Here is an 18,090-nt window from a genome sequence, read left to right on the forward strand (position 1 = left end):
TGTGTGTGATCGTGTGTGTTCGTGTGTGTTCATGGGCAGCTGACAGTGGAGTGTATTATGTGTGTGCGTGTTTTTTTATTCTCCATCTCTGTGACTCACTTTATCAACCTCCGTCTCTTGCCTGCTACCTCTTCCTCTGCCACCCACTGAACCTGCAATGATGGACAACAGAGAGGTCACATCAGTCCACACCGCCGCCTGTTTCACTGACAGATCTTTTGAGAGTCCAGAAGAAGCTGTTTCTCTCTTATTACAGCCACAGACCTCACCGGTGATCAAGATCTACACCTTAGTATTGTAGTAGCATTTCTTTTGTATTGTCACAAGGTTTTTTTAAAAATGAATTTTGCTGCTTACTTCATCTATCTATCTATCTATCTATCTATCTATCTATCTATCTATCTATCTATCTATCTGTCCGTCCGTCCGTCCGTCCGTCCGTGTGTGTGTCATGGAGAGAGGAGGGGGAAATTGGCACTGTGAATTTTTTTTGGTCCTTTGTTTCACTTCTTATTCTGCAGGTGGGCTTTAAGTTTCAATTCCATAAAATAAATCTGTCCTGCATTCCTCTCACATGTTTCCTGCACTATTAACGTCTCATTCACTCTCTCTGATGGCAAGTGAGCAGAATAATACTTCAATATATTTACATTGCAGTTTACTTACATGATAATTTGGCTCTACATTTGTTCATGAATTCCTTTAATATTTGTGCAAAATCACATTAAAAAGTACGTTCATTGTCGTTTTTACAGTGCATTCAAAACAACAGGTGGCTTTCCAACAGAGAAATAAAATAACTTTACAAATGTACTTAACAAGTTTAATGTTAATCCCCTACAACATTATATGTAATGCAAATTTACCTAACTACTTTAAATGTTAAATTTAACTACAATATTATTTATACTATACATTTGACTGAATAATTTTAATTCTAAATTTAAGATTCAACAATATTATGTTATTTAGAAATTTACCAGACTAATGTAAATATTGCAGTTCAGACAACTGAGTATTATATATTATACAAATTTAACTGACTAATTTCAATATGAGGGTAAAGACCATTTATTATATATATTATATAAGATAAAAACTAACCCAGCTAATTTAACTATTAAGTTTGAGATCCTACAATAACGATAATATAAATTTACATAACTAATTTAAATATTAAGACACTACAATAATATAATTATTATAATAACAATCTATACACTAATAATAATTATAACAATAATAATTATTATTGTTATTTATTAGTATATATATATATTTAATGCATATGTATAATTTAAATTTTATGGTGAGGCTCCACAATATTTTATATAACATAAATTCATCTGACTAATGTAAATATTAAGGTTTAAACTCTTCAATATTTTTTAATTCTAAAATTTTAAATACTAAGTTTAAGGCCTTGCAATATTATTTCTTATACTAAATCTATCTGACTAATTTAAAAAAAAGGTTAAATTCCAACAATATTTTAATGTCTAAATTCTCTTAAGTTAATCTGATAATATCAAAAAAATTATATATATAAAATATTAAACTATTATGAATATTAAGGTTAAAGTTCAACAGTGTTCTAAAATTTTAGGGCCAGCAGAATAATTTATTATAGAAATTTATCTGATTAATTTAAATATTGCTGTTAGGACAATAAAATATTATTTAATAGATATATTTATCCAAATAATTTCAATATTGGGGTTAAGCCCTTACAAATTTACCTGAAGACATTACATATCTAGGGATAGACCCTATAGTATAATATAATTCACATTTTTCAGACTAATGTATATATTAAGGTTAAGGTTAGTGTAATATACTCATGCACATTTCCTGACTCATTTAGATATTAATAACCCACAAAATTATACAGAAAGCCCAGAGAATCAAAACATTCCCAATGATCAAGGAGGTCAGGGTTAGGGTCAGGGCTGATTCATGCTCCGTTTAACTGGCAGGCACACCCTGCAGGATTGAGAAATGCGGGTTTCTTAAGCTTTCGTTTCTTAAAGTTTCCTTTTTCCTTTTCATGCGCCTTTTGAAATCCGTTTATCTGTTGGCCCCCGCTACGTCCTCTCCTCTGCGCATAGGTGGGAAGCGGCGTCACTCACAAATGTAGCCAATGAGAGCCCTGAGCGAGGCCGAGGAGGCGGGGCGTAACGCAGATCTGAGGCAGGGCTTCTGGTGCGAGGCTAGAAAGCGGACACCACGCAGATTCATTGAGGATCTGGATGTGTTGTTTAGACCAGCTGGAAAACCTCGATCCACGGCGTCTACAGATACAGCTGTTTATTTCTTATTACTATATATATATATTTTTATTGCTGTTACATTGCTCCAGATTAACGGTACCGGCGTGTTTAAAATAAATCCCGCTAACAGGCCTATTGAGGTGGTGAGATCATCTTTTTTTGGGCACTTTGCTGACTTCATTAGTGCGTAGCTCCACAAAACGTTGGACATCATGGCACTGGATGGATGTGGCCTCTTCTGCAAATATATTCTGGTCATTTTCAATATCATCTTTGCGGTAAGTGACAAATAATGATGCCTGAAAGGGAAAAAAACACGTAGAATCCCCTTGATTTGACTATATTATAAGAATGAAGTGAGGACAATAGCGCATGTGTGTTATTTCCTGGATCCAAGGATGGTTTCGTTTCTGGAGAATAGCAACAACCAGTGTGTGTGTGTGCGTGCGTGTGTGTGCGTGCGTGTGTGTGTGTGTGTGTGTGTGTGTGTGTGTGTGTGTGTGTGTGTGTGTGCGTGTGTGTGGTATCCTGCTCACATTTACTGTATTTTGTTTGCATGAACTTTGTCATAAATAGTTCTTTCTTGTTTACCTAGCTGTCCCCCTGTTGGTTTTATTCTGTTGTTTGTGTGCGTGTGTGTGTGTGTGTGTGTGTGTGTGTGTGTGGTATCCTGCTCACATTTACTGTATTTTGTTTGCATGAACTTTGTCATAAATAGTTCTTTCTTGTTTACCTAGCTGTCCCCCTGTTGGTTTTATTCTGTTGTTTGTGTGCGTGTGTGTGTGCGTGTGTGTGTGTGTGTGTGTGTGTGTGTGTGTGTGTGTGTGTGTGTGTGTGTGTGTGTGTGTGTGTGTGTGTTTGTGGGGTTTTTCCACCCCATGTCGCAACAACAACATGCCACCTGGTATTTACAGTGTGGAAAAAAATGAACCAGCCTCAAAAGATGTGAAACTCTGTTAGCATAACTGACAGGATTTTTGTTTCCTGTGTTGCAGGTGGTTGGTTTGGCCTTCTTTGGACTCGGGCTGTGGCTGAGGTTCAGCGGCAACACCAGGGGAATCTTCGAAATAGAGGAGCTCAACTCAAGTGCATTCGTCATCGGTCGGTGCACATGTTTGGCAAAGTTGTCTACTTTCTCTTCCAAAAAAAGAAAACATTTTTACCTCTTCTTTTTCCCATCAGGTGTGACTGTGCTGATAGTTCTCGGTGCCGTCATGCTGATTGTGGTGACATTTGGAGACTATGGTGCCTGCAATGAGAAAAGATGTGCTCTGCAAGTGGTGAGATTTTTTTTTTTCCCTTTATACAGTCATTTTTTTTCCAAACTACGGCTGCAGACAAATAGTTTCCCTTCCTGCCTAATAAAAAGTAGCTAAAATTAGGCTCTTGTTCGTCTGAAAAATTTGTGAGGGAGCTCCATGTTGAATTATCTAGTGAACCGTGCTCCATTTTAGTTTTTCAAATCTAGCTTTTTGGCACCTATTTAGCTCAACTAGTTGAGTGGGTGACCCGTGAACAGGTGTTATAGTCTCCAATGCAGTGGCCTGGGTTCGAGTCCAGCTCATGGCCTTTTACTGCAGGTCTTCCCCCATTCTTCTCTCTGCTTTCCTGTCTGCCTCTCTACTAACCTATCAAATAAAGCCAACAAAAGGCCAAAAGGTGTAGCTTTTCATCTTGTTAACATCTCCATATGGTGTTTTTTTGTACACTTGAAGACATATAATGAGTGAAATAAGCAGTCAAAGCCACAGCTGAAACGGTGGCAGTCTCAAAATCACACATTCAGAACTCAAGAGTCTTATAACCACAGGAACTAGTCCTGCCACTTTGCAGGGTGGGGCTATAATGATGCTTTATTCCTCTTCAGTTTCTGATTCTGATTCCAACGTGTAGGGCTTAATTCCTCCAATATTACAACTAGCCATTATGTAGCATAATTTTACAGTACTTGAGCAGAGTCGTAGGTGAGCTGGTATGCTCAAGCTGCAGAGACTTCATAGATCAAACCCACAAAGTCTGCCAGAAACTTGGGTGTCATGATCGACAGCCAACTAACCTTCAACGCTCATGTGTCCTCTGTTGCTCCGTCATGCCGATTAGTCCTGTACAGCATCAGGAAGATCAGACCCTTCCTGTCTGAACATGCAGCTCAACTCCTGGTCCAGGCTGTCGTAATATCACAGATGGACTACTGTAGGTCCTTACTGGCAGGCCTTCCCACATGCACGGTCAAACATCTGCAGATGAAAAAACAGCACGTCACCGCGCCATTCAAGTCGATTCACTGGCTTCCAGTTACTGCCCACATAAAATTCAAAACAGTGAGATTTGCATATGAAACTACAATGAAAACAGCGCCCTCCTACCTGAACTCTCTCACTCAGGTCTACTCTCACTCCTGCTCACTATGCTTGGCCAACAAAAAGTGCCTGATCCAACCACCACAACAGGGCCGGTCAATAGCTGGACTCTTTTTCTTTGCACTTGACAGACTGCAAAAAGAAAACAAAAAACACCTAAAATAAATCCTATTAATTCCCGCACCACCTGTAGGCACCAAGGTACTATTATCATACCTGACATGGTTTTATGGCTCTTATCCAGGTCGTTTTCTCCTGACTAGATCCTTGCTTGTGTTGTATCTACTCTCAGATGTACAGTGGTGGAAAAAAAGTTTTGGGACACCCTTAAAATTTACACAATCTCAAATATTATCATGAAATATTTGTGGAAAGATAATTTTTGTGTTTCAAAAGGTGTAGCTGCATTCAACAGTCACAAATACAAATGGTATTTCTTGTTTATTGTTTACAAGAAAATCTAACAAAAGTGAATTCTACCAAAATTACCCAATACTCAAAAGTTCTTATTTTTATGGAACCAATCAATTTTAAGTTTTTAATGGATTTTTTTTTAGGATTTGTTTTGTATTACGGTTGTGATTGTACTAAAAGAAATTACACTTGAAGAGTACACCTTAGAGTGATTCTTAATGCAATATACATGAAAATCAGGTGTCCAAAAACTTTTTCCACCATTGTATGTCATTTTGGATAAAGGCATATGCTAAATGAACTTGTAGAATTTTAGAATTGTAGATCTGCACATTCTACAGGAAGCAACAGCATTTTAGGGCAGAGAGTGTTTAATTTCATGGGGGAAAAAAATCTGTGCAACTCTGATGCACAGACATCATTTTAAAGGGAGTTTAAAGTTCCCATACTATGCACATTTACAGATATATATTTTTATTTTGGGGGCCACCTGGAATATATTAGTGCACTTTAATGTTAAAGAAACACATTATTTTCCTCAGTCTGTGCAATTCCTCTTTTCAGAAACGCTCCGTTTTAGTTCCTGTCTCTTTAAAGGCCCCCCTCCTGGAAAGCCTGAATCCATGTTTTTGCCACTGGCATCAGTATATTGCAGTTTCATGGTGGAATTACCCAGCCATGGTGTTGACTGCTTATTTCACTCGTGATATGTCTTCCAGCAGATATATATTTAAAAAAAACAAACATACAAACATGTACTTATTACATTAATACTAACTTTACTGTAAATCTAGTAAAACCATGTTGTTTCTAAGAACAAAAGGTTAAACCAGTGTAAGAAACTGTCATTTTTAAGTATAATTAACAGACATCTGGTACCACTTGTTAAGTCTTGTGCTCTGGTAGCACATCGTAAAATTTACCCCAGAAACCAGTAGATACAGTTTCTTAGGATTTGTTACCACAAAGTAGCAAAACTGTCTCAAATTTCAAGTTGAGAAACCCACACAGTGCTCCAGTGGGAGAATAATGGATGTGAGGGAGGAATGTGGAATGTAAGGAGATCCTGTCGTTGCTCATAGCTCTGACTGCTGAGATCCCTGAAGCTTTGGGATTCAACATTTTTGACCTTTGTCTTTATTTGGCACCGAGCTATATCTCATTTTCATTAGTCACAGTTTCTGCCGGCGACATGATTTATCTTAATGATTTTAACTGTATCGCATGGTCACATTTCAGTTTTCTTCCTGGGAGCTTTGAAAGATTATTTTCTTTTTTGATTTCCTTTCAGTTCTCCATCCTTCTGGCCTTTCTGGCTACAGGTGAAATCGTCGTTGGAGTGCTGGCTTACACCCAGAGAGATGAGGTGAGAGACAAATAAAAAGAGGGGAGGTGAACTAAAACATGATGAAAAATGAATCAAAATATTGTAAATATTTGTAATAATGATTTTGTGTTTTCGTTTCCATTGTTAAGGTTGGCCTGAGAATTGCAGAGTTCTACACTAGCATGTATACTCTGTATGCGGGCAGCGGAGACCCAGCCATTGCCGTCACGCTCACATTCATCCACAATGCGGTAAGCACAAACGATTCCCTTTTTCTAGTTTGATTTAAGCTACGTTTGTCCCAAATGGGGCTGCAGGATATTGGAAAAAAATAACTGCATTCTCTGAAATACAATATATTGCAATATGAAAAAATCCAGGATTTTTGACCGCATGACTTGAGTAACTATTTAGAATAATTATGTTTTGGCCATTCTAGAATGATAGGGGTAAATTTTTTTTCAGAGGAAAATGACAACTAATTTCTATTAAAAATATGAAAAATGACTTTTTATTGTGAAGAATCTTTTGAGTGCAACCATTTGGAACCTTTCTCATATGGTGGAACACTGGCAAAGAAATGTGAAATAGTTTCAGGTCTGGCTTTGTGCTTGTGATGCAAACCTTTGAGGTGTTCATTTAGTTGGTCAACAAATTAGTTGTGTTGCCGCATGTCATGGAAGAAATTGCAAAACAATATGGTCACATTACCAGTTTTTTTTTGTTTTGTTTTTTGAACAATTGACTAGGGCTGCACCATTATGGCCAAAACAATAATCATGATTATTTGGCTCAATATGAAAGTCATTTTAGACAAATTGCAGAGTGCTGCTTTCACCTGAATACAGTGCATCTACTGCAGCTAAAATATAATTTAAATTGTACCCAAAATGCCTCACTTGCTAAACATCCGCTTATTAATAGACAATTTATTTTCTAATACAGATGTTCCCTAAATATCGTACATGCAGTCTACAGTAGAGGCTAGATGGGCCGCTGTGCACAGAGAAGTCTCTAGTCTCTGCTCTGTTAATGCAGCCCAAAAGGTGCTTTAAAGAGCGAAAAAAGATGTTAAAATGTCAGATTTACTGAAAGTGAAACCAGCTAATTTTATCTACATGAGCTGTTTTCAGTGAGCAGATCATTTTAAACATCAATATCATCGTCCATCGGGTTATTTTAATTTTAGGAAGTCAAAATTCATATTGTGATTAATATTCCGTAAATTGTGCAGCTTTTTTTTCTAATCTTGCATAAAAGTTTTTTGCGTTTGCCTGAGGTGGTTCTTGACTTAAAAGAAAAATTAATAATGCGTGGAGATTTAAATACCTTTTTTAAATTAATGTAAATCAGCTGTTTCTGTTTCTTTCATTGTCTTGATCGGGAGACGGCATCGTGGCAGGATTTCTCTCCAAATTTGTGTTCAACAACAACTTGACTGATATATTCATGATACAATATCAAATGTGAAGTATGAAGATTGTTGCCCAATTTATGGTCATCGTTCCTCATTTCCCTTCCTCTCCCTCTATCTGCTCTGCAGCTTCACTGCTGTGGAGTGACAGGGATCAAGTTGATCGAGATAGCTAAAGACACCTGTCCCAAACCAGATGGTCTCCTGGAGCACTTGGCTATGCCTGTAAGTTGGTACCAAGAAAGCCGGTCGAATTTCTGCCACAGCAAATGGAACGACTTTATTCTGCAAACTACCTGTTTAACTGTGTATGTGGTGCTCACAGTTTCATCTTTCTTCCTTTAGAATTGTCCTGTGACCATTGCAGAGGTCTTCGACAGTAGGGCACCACTGGTAATGGGCATCTTCATTGGAACTGGAGCTCTTTTGGTAAGAAAATGCTGCACATTTTTATACTTAGATCCAAAACCAAAGTTTTGCCTGAAATGGGCTGTTAAATTGAGGTGTTTTTCATCCAACCATTTGCATTACTGGCCCACTAACTCAATGTAGAAGGAGTGATCAAAAAGTTCAAATACTGGTTGTGGTCTGCGGGCATGGTCAGAGTTCAGGTTACTGCATGACACTGCGGTATCAACAGCAGGACTTGTTAACAGTAATCTCTTTAGGTGTACGATGGAGAACATTCGGCGCTAATAACCTGAACAGTGCAATGACATGCGAGTGCTCCAATGCGCTGTGCAACAGTCACAGCACATTGAATATCCAAAAGTTTGGGTTTTTCCAATAGAAACCCAACTGTCAATAGATTTGTCTCTTTCTAACTTCTTCTCCCAAAAATTAAATTGGGAAGTCTGGAAGATTCAGCGCTTGTCATGTTTCCATAACAGGATTTCCAGGGGTGTTACACATGTTGCAGGAGCACTAGGAGCGGTGTGTCATTGCACAAAGAGACTACTTTGATTGGGATTGTGACAAAATTTAAATCAAATGTTTTTTTATTTGTATAGTCATAGTCTCTGAGCTTTCTGATCACCCCTCGTACATTCCAATTCTTTATTGAAGTGCAACAAAACTCAAATGTTATTAAATTGCATAAAGACTATAGGTTCTTTCCTTTGCATTTTTGCTTTACAAAATCCAAGTATTTGTTGTTTTTAAATGGTAGAAAACAGATTGAAATAGTGCTGAGAATACAGGTTCACTGCTACGGGAACAAGAAAGGGAAAGCGGGACTTCCTATATGTTGCATGTTGACAAGTTCTAACTTTCTATTTTGTTCTTGATGTTCATAAGTTAATGATCATGTTCTAATTGCTATGCCCCCCTTTGTCTCCCTTAATCATCAACATTCCTTTCCCTACCTTTCTTTTGTCATCCTCCCAATCATTGTTCCCCAAAGATCACCGCTCTGATTTGCAGCATGATCCTCTGTTCAAAGATTCGTCAGTCCGTCTCATCTCCTCAGTACATTATCCTGACTCAGTCCACTCCTGCCCTGGCTGGTGTTCAGCTGTCTCAGCATGAATTTGTCTCCACCTCCTACCCCGAGCAGGATCCAGTCATCTTCACCCCTCTCACAATGGCAAACATCCCTGTGGCTCAGGCTTAGTGTTCTTTCGTCTGTTGTCTTGCTCACTGTTATGCCGTCTTGATCTTATCCCACAGTTCTTTGGCATCGAGATTACAAATTTCATCTGCTTCTCTCAGCACAGTCACCGCAGGGTGTCTTCAGCACTTCTTAAAGGAAAAATCCACCTTAAAAGACAGAACAGCATCACTTTGACTACTTTATCTATTGGATAGTTTGTGTGTTTTTCTCATTGCAACAGGAAAGTAAAAGCGACTTACACCTACCTTCTTTCTAACAGCCAGCAGGGGGCGACTCCTCTGGCTGCAGAAAGAAGTCAGATTGTCTGAGGAAAAGACCTTAATTCTCCCTTCATTTGTTGCTTCAGGGAACATTTTCTTATTGGGTTTATGGTCTCAAAAGCAAGTTTCAAGACTATTTGAATACAGCATGATGTTGACTTTGTACATGATGGTCCCATTTAGAATAAAATAGAAGATATAGCAGGGCATGTTCTAGAATGGGGCTATTTGTGATGGACAGATCTTACCATTGGAGCTAGTGTCCCTCAGTTGTCCAACCTGATCAACTACTTGCTCATTATGTCCTATATATTAATATCTACAGCTAATACACTAACAGGGTTGGATTGTCCTCTAAATGCCTACTTATTCGTCACAGATCACAGAACCCGTTACGGTTTCAGACCAGCTTTTATATGGCTATGTGCAGATTGATGGCAGGAGCTAGGCAATGTTCATGCCATTTCAGTCCGTGGCTGATTTATTCTCCGAGGTTATGAGGAGGAAGCAGGTTGTTCACTGCAGACCTCTTTGTCCCGGCCCAGCTTTTTACCTCCCCTCCTCCTTCTGTTTCCGTCTGCATGACAGATTACTGCCCTGGTCTGCAGCAGTATCCTCCTGAAACAAATCAAGAAAACCCATCAAGAGGTCACTGCGTACTATGCAACTGTGTACTAAGAAGAGAAGGATTACTCTCCTCTGCCTCATCAACAAAGACCACCACTCAACCAGTAGGTTAATGTTTACAGATGTTCCTCTGTATGTGAACTACTGATCACGTTAGTTTTGGAGCCAAAGTTGAGGTAAAATGCATTTTTGAAATCTTAAAACATTACATTCTGACCTATTGTAAAAAAGCAGAAACAAATGTGGGCTTTGTTTAGCATACTAACCTAGCAGGCTTGTGTCATCTAAAATTAATCTGAGAATGTTTCACCAGTTCAGCTGGTAAGACAATGGGAGACGTCCAAACTTCCACATGTTCATTTCACATTCTAGCTGTTATTTTAACAGGCAGTATGTAGCTTTGTACGAGCAGCTACTTTTATGCTCTTGCTTAAGTTTTGTGCCTTTGTTTGCTGTTGCACATAGAAGTGTTAAATATTTACTGAGTCAAGTATGACTGAGTTAAAAATGCAAAAGGGATCATTTTCTTTAAAGTCCTTCAACTCTTTCATATGCTGTATTATAGGTGTGGTCAAATTACAGCGTTGACACATTGAATTAAGGTGCCTTGTTTTATCTTCATTCACAGCAGCCATCATGTACGTCAGGGTGTAATGACTAGATGGTCAGCTTTGGTATGCCATCTTCCTGTTATGTACTTACTAATATAATGCTACTTTGGTACAGTAATTTTTCTGTTGCTATAGTTTTGTGCAGATTGCATTCCAGTTACTGTCTTGTATTTACGATGCTTGTCTAGAGGGGCACAGGACTGACTAGAAAATAAAAAAACCTTACAAATATTCTATAGTCTTCTTGGTCATAAGGTTCTGTTTTATGTTTCAAGTGGAATGCTTCAGAGCTGTGGAGCATTGTATTTTTCTGGATATGCATGTTTAATACTGAGACCAACAGTAAAGCTAAACCTTTCATTCCTACAATTTTCTGTTTCTGTGACCAACTTCATGTACAGTGTCCTGTTTGGAAAGAAAACTGCTTGAAGTTCTTGTGTTCTTTCTCTATATTACTAACTGTTGCATTGCACTATGTTGTTAAGTTCATAATTTTAGAAATTAATATTCTGTAGAAGGTTGTACCCGTTTCCATAAAACCACAAAAACAAACTGCAGCTGTGTGAAAGTGTCTTTATTTCCTTGCTCACTCATCACTGTTTGGACCTGCGAGGGAAAAAGAGGTTAATATAGTGATGTAGGAGTCCACAGCACTGATCCCTCTGTGAGACTGAAGCTAGTTAATCACATCTTTAACCACAGGTTATAATGTTTTCACCATTTCCTTTTCTGTAGACTTATTTGTGTTGGATTTTTCCAATATTATGTTGTGGACTTTAAATAGAACTTAATTTGATATCGGTACGTATGAATTAGTATTGTGGCTACAAACTTCTCCACTTAGTGCTCAGACAAGAATGTATCTGATAAGATAAATGGCTGTTGATATATATTCATTCACTGAGCACTTTATTAAGTACACTTGCAGTTATACAATAAGCCAATCATGTGGCGTAAGTACAATACATAAACTAGTGCAGATACAAGTTAGGAGCTTCAGGTAACAGTCACATCAACATGAGAATATGGAATAAAAAGTGATCTCAGCGACTTTGTTGAATCATTGGTACTGTCATTTGAGTATCTATGAACCGGTTGATCTGACACTGCTTCAGTTTTGACAAGTGGGCAATCCCAAGTATTTATTCTCACCCCTAAATCACATGGCTAACAACCCAAGGATCACATGACTTAAGGTGTCAAGAGTACTGGAACTAATTGGTGAGGGATGACTTGAAGGATTAATGGAAGGATAATGGAAATCAGTAGTATATGCACTGGAATGCATAGACAACACTGCTCAGCTTGTGTTTGGGTGTCTTTATCTTTGTGGTGAACCAGTTTACGTCAGTGCTGTTGGATCTAAAGTGCACTGAAATGACCGATGTTGTATATGCTGTCCAATGCAATGAGAGGTGCACAGACTAATATGCAGGTGAGAATATAACACATAAAATCCAGCTCCTCAGGACAAGACTCAGCAGTCCACTTGCATCTAAAAGATAAAGGACACTCCTTTAAAGAAAATAATGTCAACATTCTGGATTGAGTGGACAGGTGATTTATGTTAAACTGGAACTGTCATTTCTAAACCGAGAAGGACGCCTACATCACCACTAGTTAGGTACTTCTAACGCTATCCAAAGATTCATGCCCGGCAGTTTCACCAACATGAGTAATGAGTCTCGGGTCAGTACAAAACTGTCAGCCATGTGATTCGACCACTTAATACCAGCCATGATTTGCCATAGCCTGCCTAAGTAATGTTGCTGACAATGTGCATCTGCGTCAAAAAGCAAAAGTCAAACTGATTTTAGGAGTTCAGTGGATTTCAAGGACCTCCCCAGTCATTGAATTCAGTAGAACACCCTTAAGATGTAGTGGAACAGGAGATTTGCAGCAGTTTGAATGTAGGGGTGACACATCTGCAGAAATAATGGGATGTGATCACATCAGCTTATAGCAGATTCCCAAAAGAACTTTCCAACATCTTTTGGAATCCTTCCCACAAACAGCCAAGGCTGTTTCGAGAACAAAGAAAGGCTATACAGGTATGGTTTTCCTAATAAAGTGCTCAGCGAGTGTGTGTACAGATAAAGATTTTCTGCTCAATTAAAACATTCAAGCCTGCCAGGCACAAGTTCTGAAATCAAACTGAACATATATAAAAAAAACAACAACTTTATTACACCCTACTACCAGCCCACTATTCAATTTCTCCTTTATGGTCTTACCTTTCAAACAGTGTATAGTGCAGTCACTGTCTGCAGCAGAGCACACTTCTGTCAGGCACAAAAAGTAGATCTGGCGGGGGGGCAGTTAAAAAAAAACTGAAAATGTTGCACTCAACAATAACACTAAATTTGCCTTCATGAAAGTTCTTCATTGTGTATTAGTTTGATTTCCTTTATTAGGCTTCAACTCAAATGCAACAGTTTGTCAGACAAGAACAGTTGTTTACTTGTGTGTGTGTGTGTGTGTGTTATGTGGGAGGTACCTCTGGGTCCTGCAGGAGAGGGTATCCTTTACCAGTGTAAGGTGAACCCTCCAGGGGAAGAGATACGAAAGTGGAAATTAGGATCCTCCGGATGTGGTGGGGGTTTGGGGAAGGAAGCAGCTGTGAAACACCCTGAATGGAACAGCTGAACAGAACACAATAGTGAATGCGCTTTACAACTGAAAATTTCTTAAAATATAACATGAATATTATTTCCTGTATGGGATTTGGGGCTGCAAGGCTGACAACATCCACAACAATAGTGTTAAGTTTAAACCTTTACAATGTAAACTGAGTGCTGTTGGTGTTCTTAATTTATTTAAATCTATGCAGCATTATTTTACACACACCCCGCCTTTTAAATGGTAAATGGCTACTTAGATTCTTGCATTCTGCTGAACATTTTTTTGTTTGTTTGTTTTTTTGTTAGCCAATTTTGTAGTACAGAATCTGGTTGCACCACATTATAATTCTGCTATGGGGGGAGGGGGAAACATTCTGGCTCATTTGTGTTTCTTGAAAACAACCACCGTTGTCTGACACCATGACAACAATAGACAATCCACTGTAAAAAAAACAAAAAAACAAAAAAAAAACAAAACAAAAAAAAACTAGCAGAGCTGCAGGTACTGCAAGAGGCAAATCTTGTCAGTTTCCTTTTCAGTCTGGTAGGTTGCAGCCTGGAGCTTCCTGTTGTGTTTTTTCTTGTGTAGAACAAAACTGTAACATACAGACAGCGGAAAGGTGGCCGACTGAGATTGTTCAGCATTGGTAGATTTATACCCACAACCTACATCCAGTGAGTCGGACTAGGTTTTCTTTAAATCAATCAAAGTCATTGTGGGCGGGCCGAGTAAAGGATGCAGTTTGTTTTCTCAAAAAGATGGAATTGTTGTAGTGCACCATTCACAAACAGAGAGATAAGCACTTTGGTCAAAATGGACAATCCACAGAAAAAGAACTTGCAGAGCTGCTTGACTGCAAGATCCAAATCCTAAGTTTTATTTTCGGTGTGGTAGGTTGCTGCCCAGAGTTTGTTTTTGTTTCTTGTGGTGGAGGAAACTGGAGATAATGGAAGGGGGGAAATGTAAACTGACATTGTTGACCAACAGGAGGCTTAAACCTGCAACCTACATCTGGTGAGTCAGATATTGTAAATGTCCCTACTGTGGGATTTATTAAAAAAAAAAAAAAAAAAAAAAGGTCCACGTGAGGCTGATGACTGATTAACCCTCGTGTTTTCCTGTGGGTCAAAATGACCCGTTTTAAAGTTTGAAAATGTGGGGAAAAAATAGATATTTTCACAGTGAAAATTCTGATGTCCACATTTTCCACATTTTTGGGAAATCTTTGAACATTTTTTGATGGAAAAAAAGAAATGTTAAAAATGTGTCTTAAGAACATTCACAAAAAAAAAAAAATCACAATTTTTTTTTTGTAAATGTTCCTAAAGAAAATATTAGAAGTTTTACTGATATATATGTAATCACTTTAGATATTTTTAGGATTTTTTGGAAGATTTTTACTCACTTTTAAAAAATATTTGCAAGAATTTTCTTGCCAAATTTGGGGGATTTTTTTAAAAATAAAACTTTTAAGGGAAGCTTTTAAGGAATTATTGGAATTTTCTTCCTGAAGGTTTTGCAAATTTTCAGAAATTTGGGGAATTTTTTAAATTGATTTTTTTGTATTTTTTTCAGACAAGGAAACAATATTTTTTGGTGCCCATAAATTAGGACAACGGGAGGGTTTAAAAAAAAAAGGGAAAATAGAAGTCGCAGAATTCTTTATGAGACATTTCCTTAGGACAATGAATATCTTTCCTGAATATTATGGCAATATGTCTAATATTTATCAAGACATGCAATGAACCAACACAGTCATCATCTTTATGCAAAGATCAATGCACACTGTAAATATGCCTTTTGAGATTATCAGACTGACTGATGATCATGGTGCCTTACATTCCTGTTGTGACTAAATTACAAGACATGTAAATTGCATTAAGCAAGAAGGATCCTTTTGTCTTGGCCATGTTTTCATTTGTTTGCTCAGGACGGCTCACATTCTTACCAGTCGGTGTCATTAAGCATAAGGCAGATGTCAACGCCAGACGAGGTAATAAAAATGTGCAAGTTACTTATTAAACTTTGACAAACAGTGATGAGTTTAGAGGGTTAAAATCCCAGGTGCAGAATTCAGCTGCTCTACTTCCATTGGGTAAGGCCATTTTCTTGTCTATATTCCTCATTCTAGTCATGGCTCAGTACTAGAGAAGCTCCACATACATTTTTTATTTTGCCTATAGCTGCTCAGATTTGGTGTAAACAGAAACTACATGAAGAACTGATAATATACAAACACAGCCTTGTTTTTGAGCGTGTTTGAGAATCATATAGTCACAAACTAAAGCATTCTGCGTGGATAAAGACAAGCTCCTGCCATGAGATTTAAGAGCTCAGTAAAGTACAAAAACACACTAACTGAACAATTCAATGTATTAACTTCTTGTACAGACAGAGTCTGCTCGTTAAGTAGAATGAAAGTGTATTTTTTTTCCTTACACTCTAGAGTTTTGTCACTGTAAAGCAACATTCAGGAGGAAAAAAATCATCATAGATGATACCGTCACAGTCTAGAACCACAGAGGCCTTTAACATAATCCTGTTCCAAGCAAGTTCAATCATGTTTTCTTTGGGTGTCTAAGCTTCCTGTTGAGGAGCTATTTCTTGTAACGCTTCAAGGTCAACTGCCTATTTCAGTTTCTAGAGGAAAGACCAACTAAAAAACAGTTAATTGGGAATGAGATCTTGTACAGAAATATTGTTGGTGGAGAGACATTGCTGCACTATTTTACATTTCTAATTTGAATAGCTTGCTGTGTAATGCAAATACAGATAAAACAACAATAAAAGCTCTATAAGGAACAATGAAGGAGGATATTTAGAAGGCAAAGCTTAAAGATTAAATGCAAATAAGATAAGTATGCAGAACTAAACATATAGCTAGAAGGCAAAGGTCCCTGTTCGCTCAGTTCAGAAGTGGCACTCAACCACTGAAAACTAAAGTAGGCAGATATAAAAGCATTTCTGAACAGTGTTTGTGAGGTTTTCCCCCTCCAGATCATTTTGTATTCCATTGTAGTTTCTACAGTTGCCTCAGAAAATGGTTAGAAAGAATTGATGAGATGCAGTTGAAGAATAATAGCATTTTGTGGCTGCCTGTTCTTGATATATTGAGGGGGGTTTTGTTTGTTTTTTGCAAATGTGGAGACTTTTGTCTTGGTGAGATTTATAGCAGAAGCCTGGCAACTGAGACCAACAATGTTGCATCTAACAGAACAGGGCATTCCTGTTTTGTGAACTGAATGTTCTTGAATGTATCTTAGGAATTCGTCAAAATGCGTGTTATGATTTGTTATGTGGACATCCAGGTTATTAAGCCTAAGTCCATATGGGTGGGGCACCAGCAAGGTGTGTGGAAAAGTAAGAGTGCTTAAGGGCTCAGATGAAAACACATTTTTTAAAAGGGGTTTCAACATTTGATCTTTTCAACATTTAAAAGAAAAAAAGAATCTGCAATAGCTGAATTTAGACTGCATGAGATCCAAGTGGAAAAAAGAAGAGACATTTGAAAACACTTTAGCAAGCTATACTTTAAGCTAACAAAGCTAGATAATCAATCCATCTAACAGATTTTTTTCATAATTATGTAGTTTTGTCAAAATTTCACACCAAAATCAGCAGCAGCCAGCTTTAACTGCAGGTGCTGATGAAGCAGGAGAAAGTTTTTATAGTAGAATGTGCGACTGACTGGCACATTTTGGAATTAGTGGGCAACAGCGAATTTTACTTTTTTTTTTTGGACAATGCACCTTTGTGTCTTCTACATTCTGCTACTTCTAAGAAGGATTTTATTTTGGTATCTTTAGTCTGCTGGTTGATTTCAATGTGCTTTACTTATACCCCATGTCTGCTGTTGTTCTGCCTGATTTTCTATATTTTTTGTGACTTCATAATGGTGAGTTTTTTGGCCAGGTCTCCTATAAAATAAGGGTTAAACATTTTTTTTTTGACACTGCATTGTTTGGCTTCTTATTGTGCAAATAATCCTACCTCAAAGAATAATCTGTTGTTAGTTAAACTTTCTTAGTGCAATGAAATGGTAGTCCATTTTAAAAGCAATGAAGACAAACTTGGTTATTGTAAATATGAGTGTGGTGTGTCCTCAGCGTCCCTGGTGTGAGGACTAATACTGCTAAACCAGTGTTACAGCTGCGGTCATGCATATGTAGTTTTTTTTCTGTGCTGTGTGTGTCTCCTTTGGTTTGCGACATCAAATATTCAAATAGAGCTGCACCATACCACCGCCGGGATTAGATGCCAGGATGTCGGGTCGGCGCTGGATTTGGTCGAACTACTGTGAAAGCCGGTGTTTAAGGTGGAGACATGATGTCGTCTCCGGATCCGAGGGTCAGAGGGCGTTCCATCCAACATTCACTGATTCCCAGCAGCACACATGGCCAGCGCAACTTGTTACTCATTTAGTAGACTGTGATTCATGGTAATGTGTAGTAGAAGTGAGCTGCCACTTTTGGGTTTATTGGTTTTTATTCTCATGTTTAAGTTAAGATAGACTGTGTTCCTCTTTTACCAATGTGTGTTTCGTCAGGTCAGTCGTGCTCAACAGAACAGTGTG

General features: G+C 38.0%; 3 protein-coding genes and 1 long non-coding RNA gene across 6 annotated transcripts in view; 1 reads left to right on the forward strand and 3 right to left on the reverse strand.

The window, feature by feature from the left end:
- The window catches only part of LOC111574448 (uncharacterized), a 15,927-nt gene extending 13,689 nt beyond the window's left edge, over nt 1-2,238 (reverse strand). Inside the window, exons 1-2 of the mRNA XM_055005298.1 lie at nt 2,130-2,238; nt 100-152 (exon numbers count right to left, since the gene is read on the reverse strand). Of these exons, the coding sequence (XP_054861273.1) occupies nt 100-152; nt 2,130-2,238 (162 nt within the window). The remainder of the gene's footprint in view (nt 1-99; nt 153-2,129) is intronic.
- zgc:65811 (uncharacterized protein LOC393524 homolog) lies at nt 2,207-11,443 on the forward strand. 2 transcript variants are annotated; one of them, XM_023295527.3, is made up of 8 exons: nt 2,207-2,548; nt 3,266-3,371; nt 3,453-3,550; nt 6,336-6,410; nt 6,521-6,622; nt 7,915-8,010; nt 8,131-8,214; nt 9,188-11,443. In XM_023295527.3, the coding sequence occupies exons 1-8, from the start codon at nt 2,483-2,485 to the stop codon at nt 9,395-9,397; spliced, it is 837 nt and encodes a 278-aa protein (XP_023151295.2). In that variant the 5' UTR covers nt 2,207-2,482; the 3' UTR covers nt 9,398-11,443. The 2 variants fall into 2 exon arrangements, with proteins under 2 accessions (XP_023151295.2, XP_023151296.2); XM_023295528.3 differs by having other exon boundaries at nt 2,209-2,548; nt 10,246-11,443.
- Nucleotides 4,332-9,410, reverse strand: LOC129347658 (uncharacterized). Its single transcript, XR_008599855.1, has 3 exons — nt 9,150-9,410; nt 4,637-4,762; nt 4,332-4,507 (listed from the first exon to the last, which is right to left on the reverse strand). It is a non-coding gene; the product is annotated as an uncharacterized LOC129347658 (long non-coding RNA).
- Nucleotides 11,152-18,090, reverse strand: part of LOC111585893 (uncharacterized) — a 21,865-nt gene continuing 14,926 nt past the window's right edge. For both annotated transcript variants that reach the window (XM_055005465.1, XM_023295526.3), the window contains 3 exons: nt 13,393-13,537; nt 13,130-13,199; nt 11,152-11,501 (listed from right to left, as the gene is read on the reverse strand). In XM_055005465.1, coding sequence (XP_054861440.1) covers nt 11,482-11,501; nt 13,130-13,199; nt 13,393-13,537 — 235 coding nt within the window. In that variant the 3' untranslated portion in view covers nt 11,152-11,481. The remainder of the gene's footprint in view (nt 11,502-13,129; nt 13,200-13,392; nt 13,538-18,090) is intronic.

Source organism: Amphiprion ocellaris, chromosome 19 (genome assembly GCF_022539595.1).
Source record: "Amphiprion ocellaris isolate individual 3 ecotype Okinawa chromosome 19, ASM2253959v1, whole genome shotgun sequence".
Lineage (NCBI taxonomy): Eukaryota > Metazoa > Chordata > Actinopteri > Pomacentridae > Amphiprion > Amphiprion ocellaris.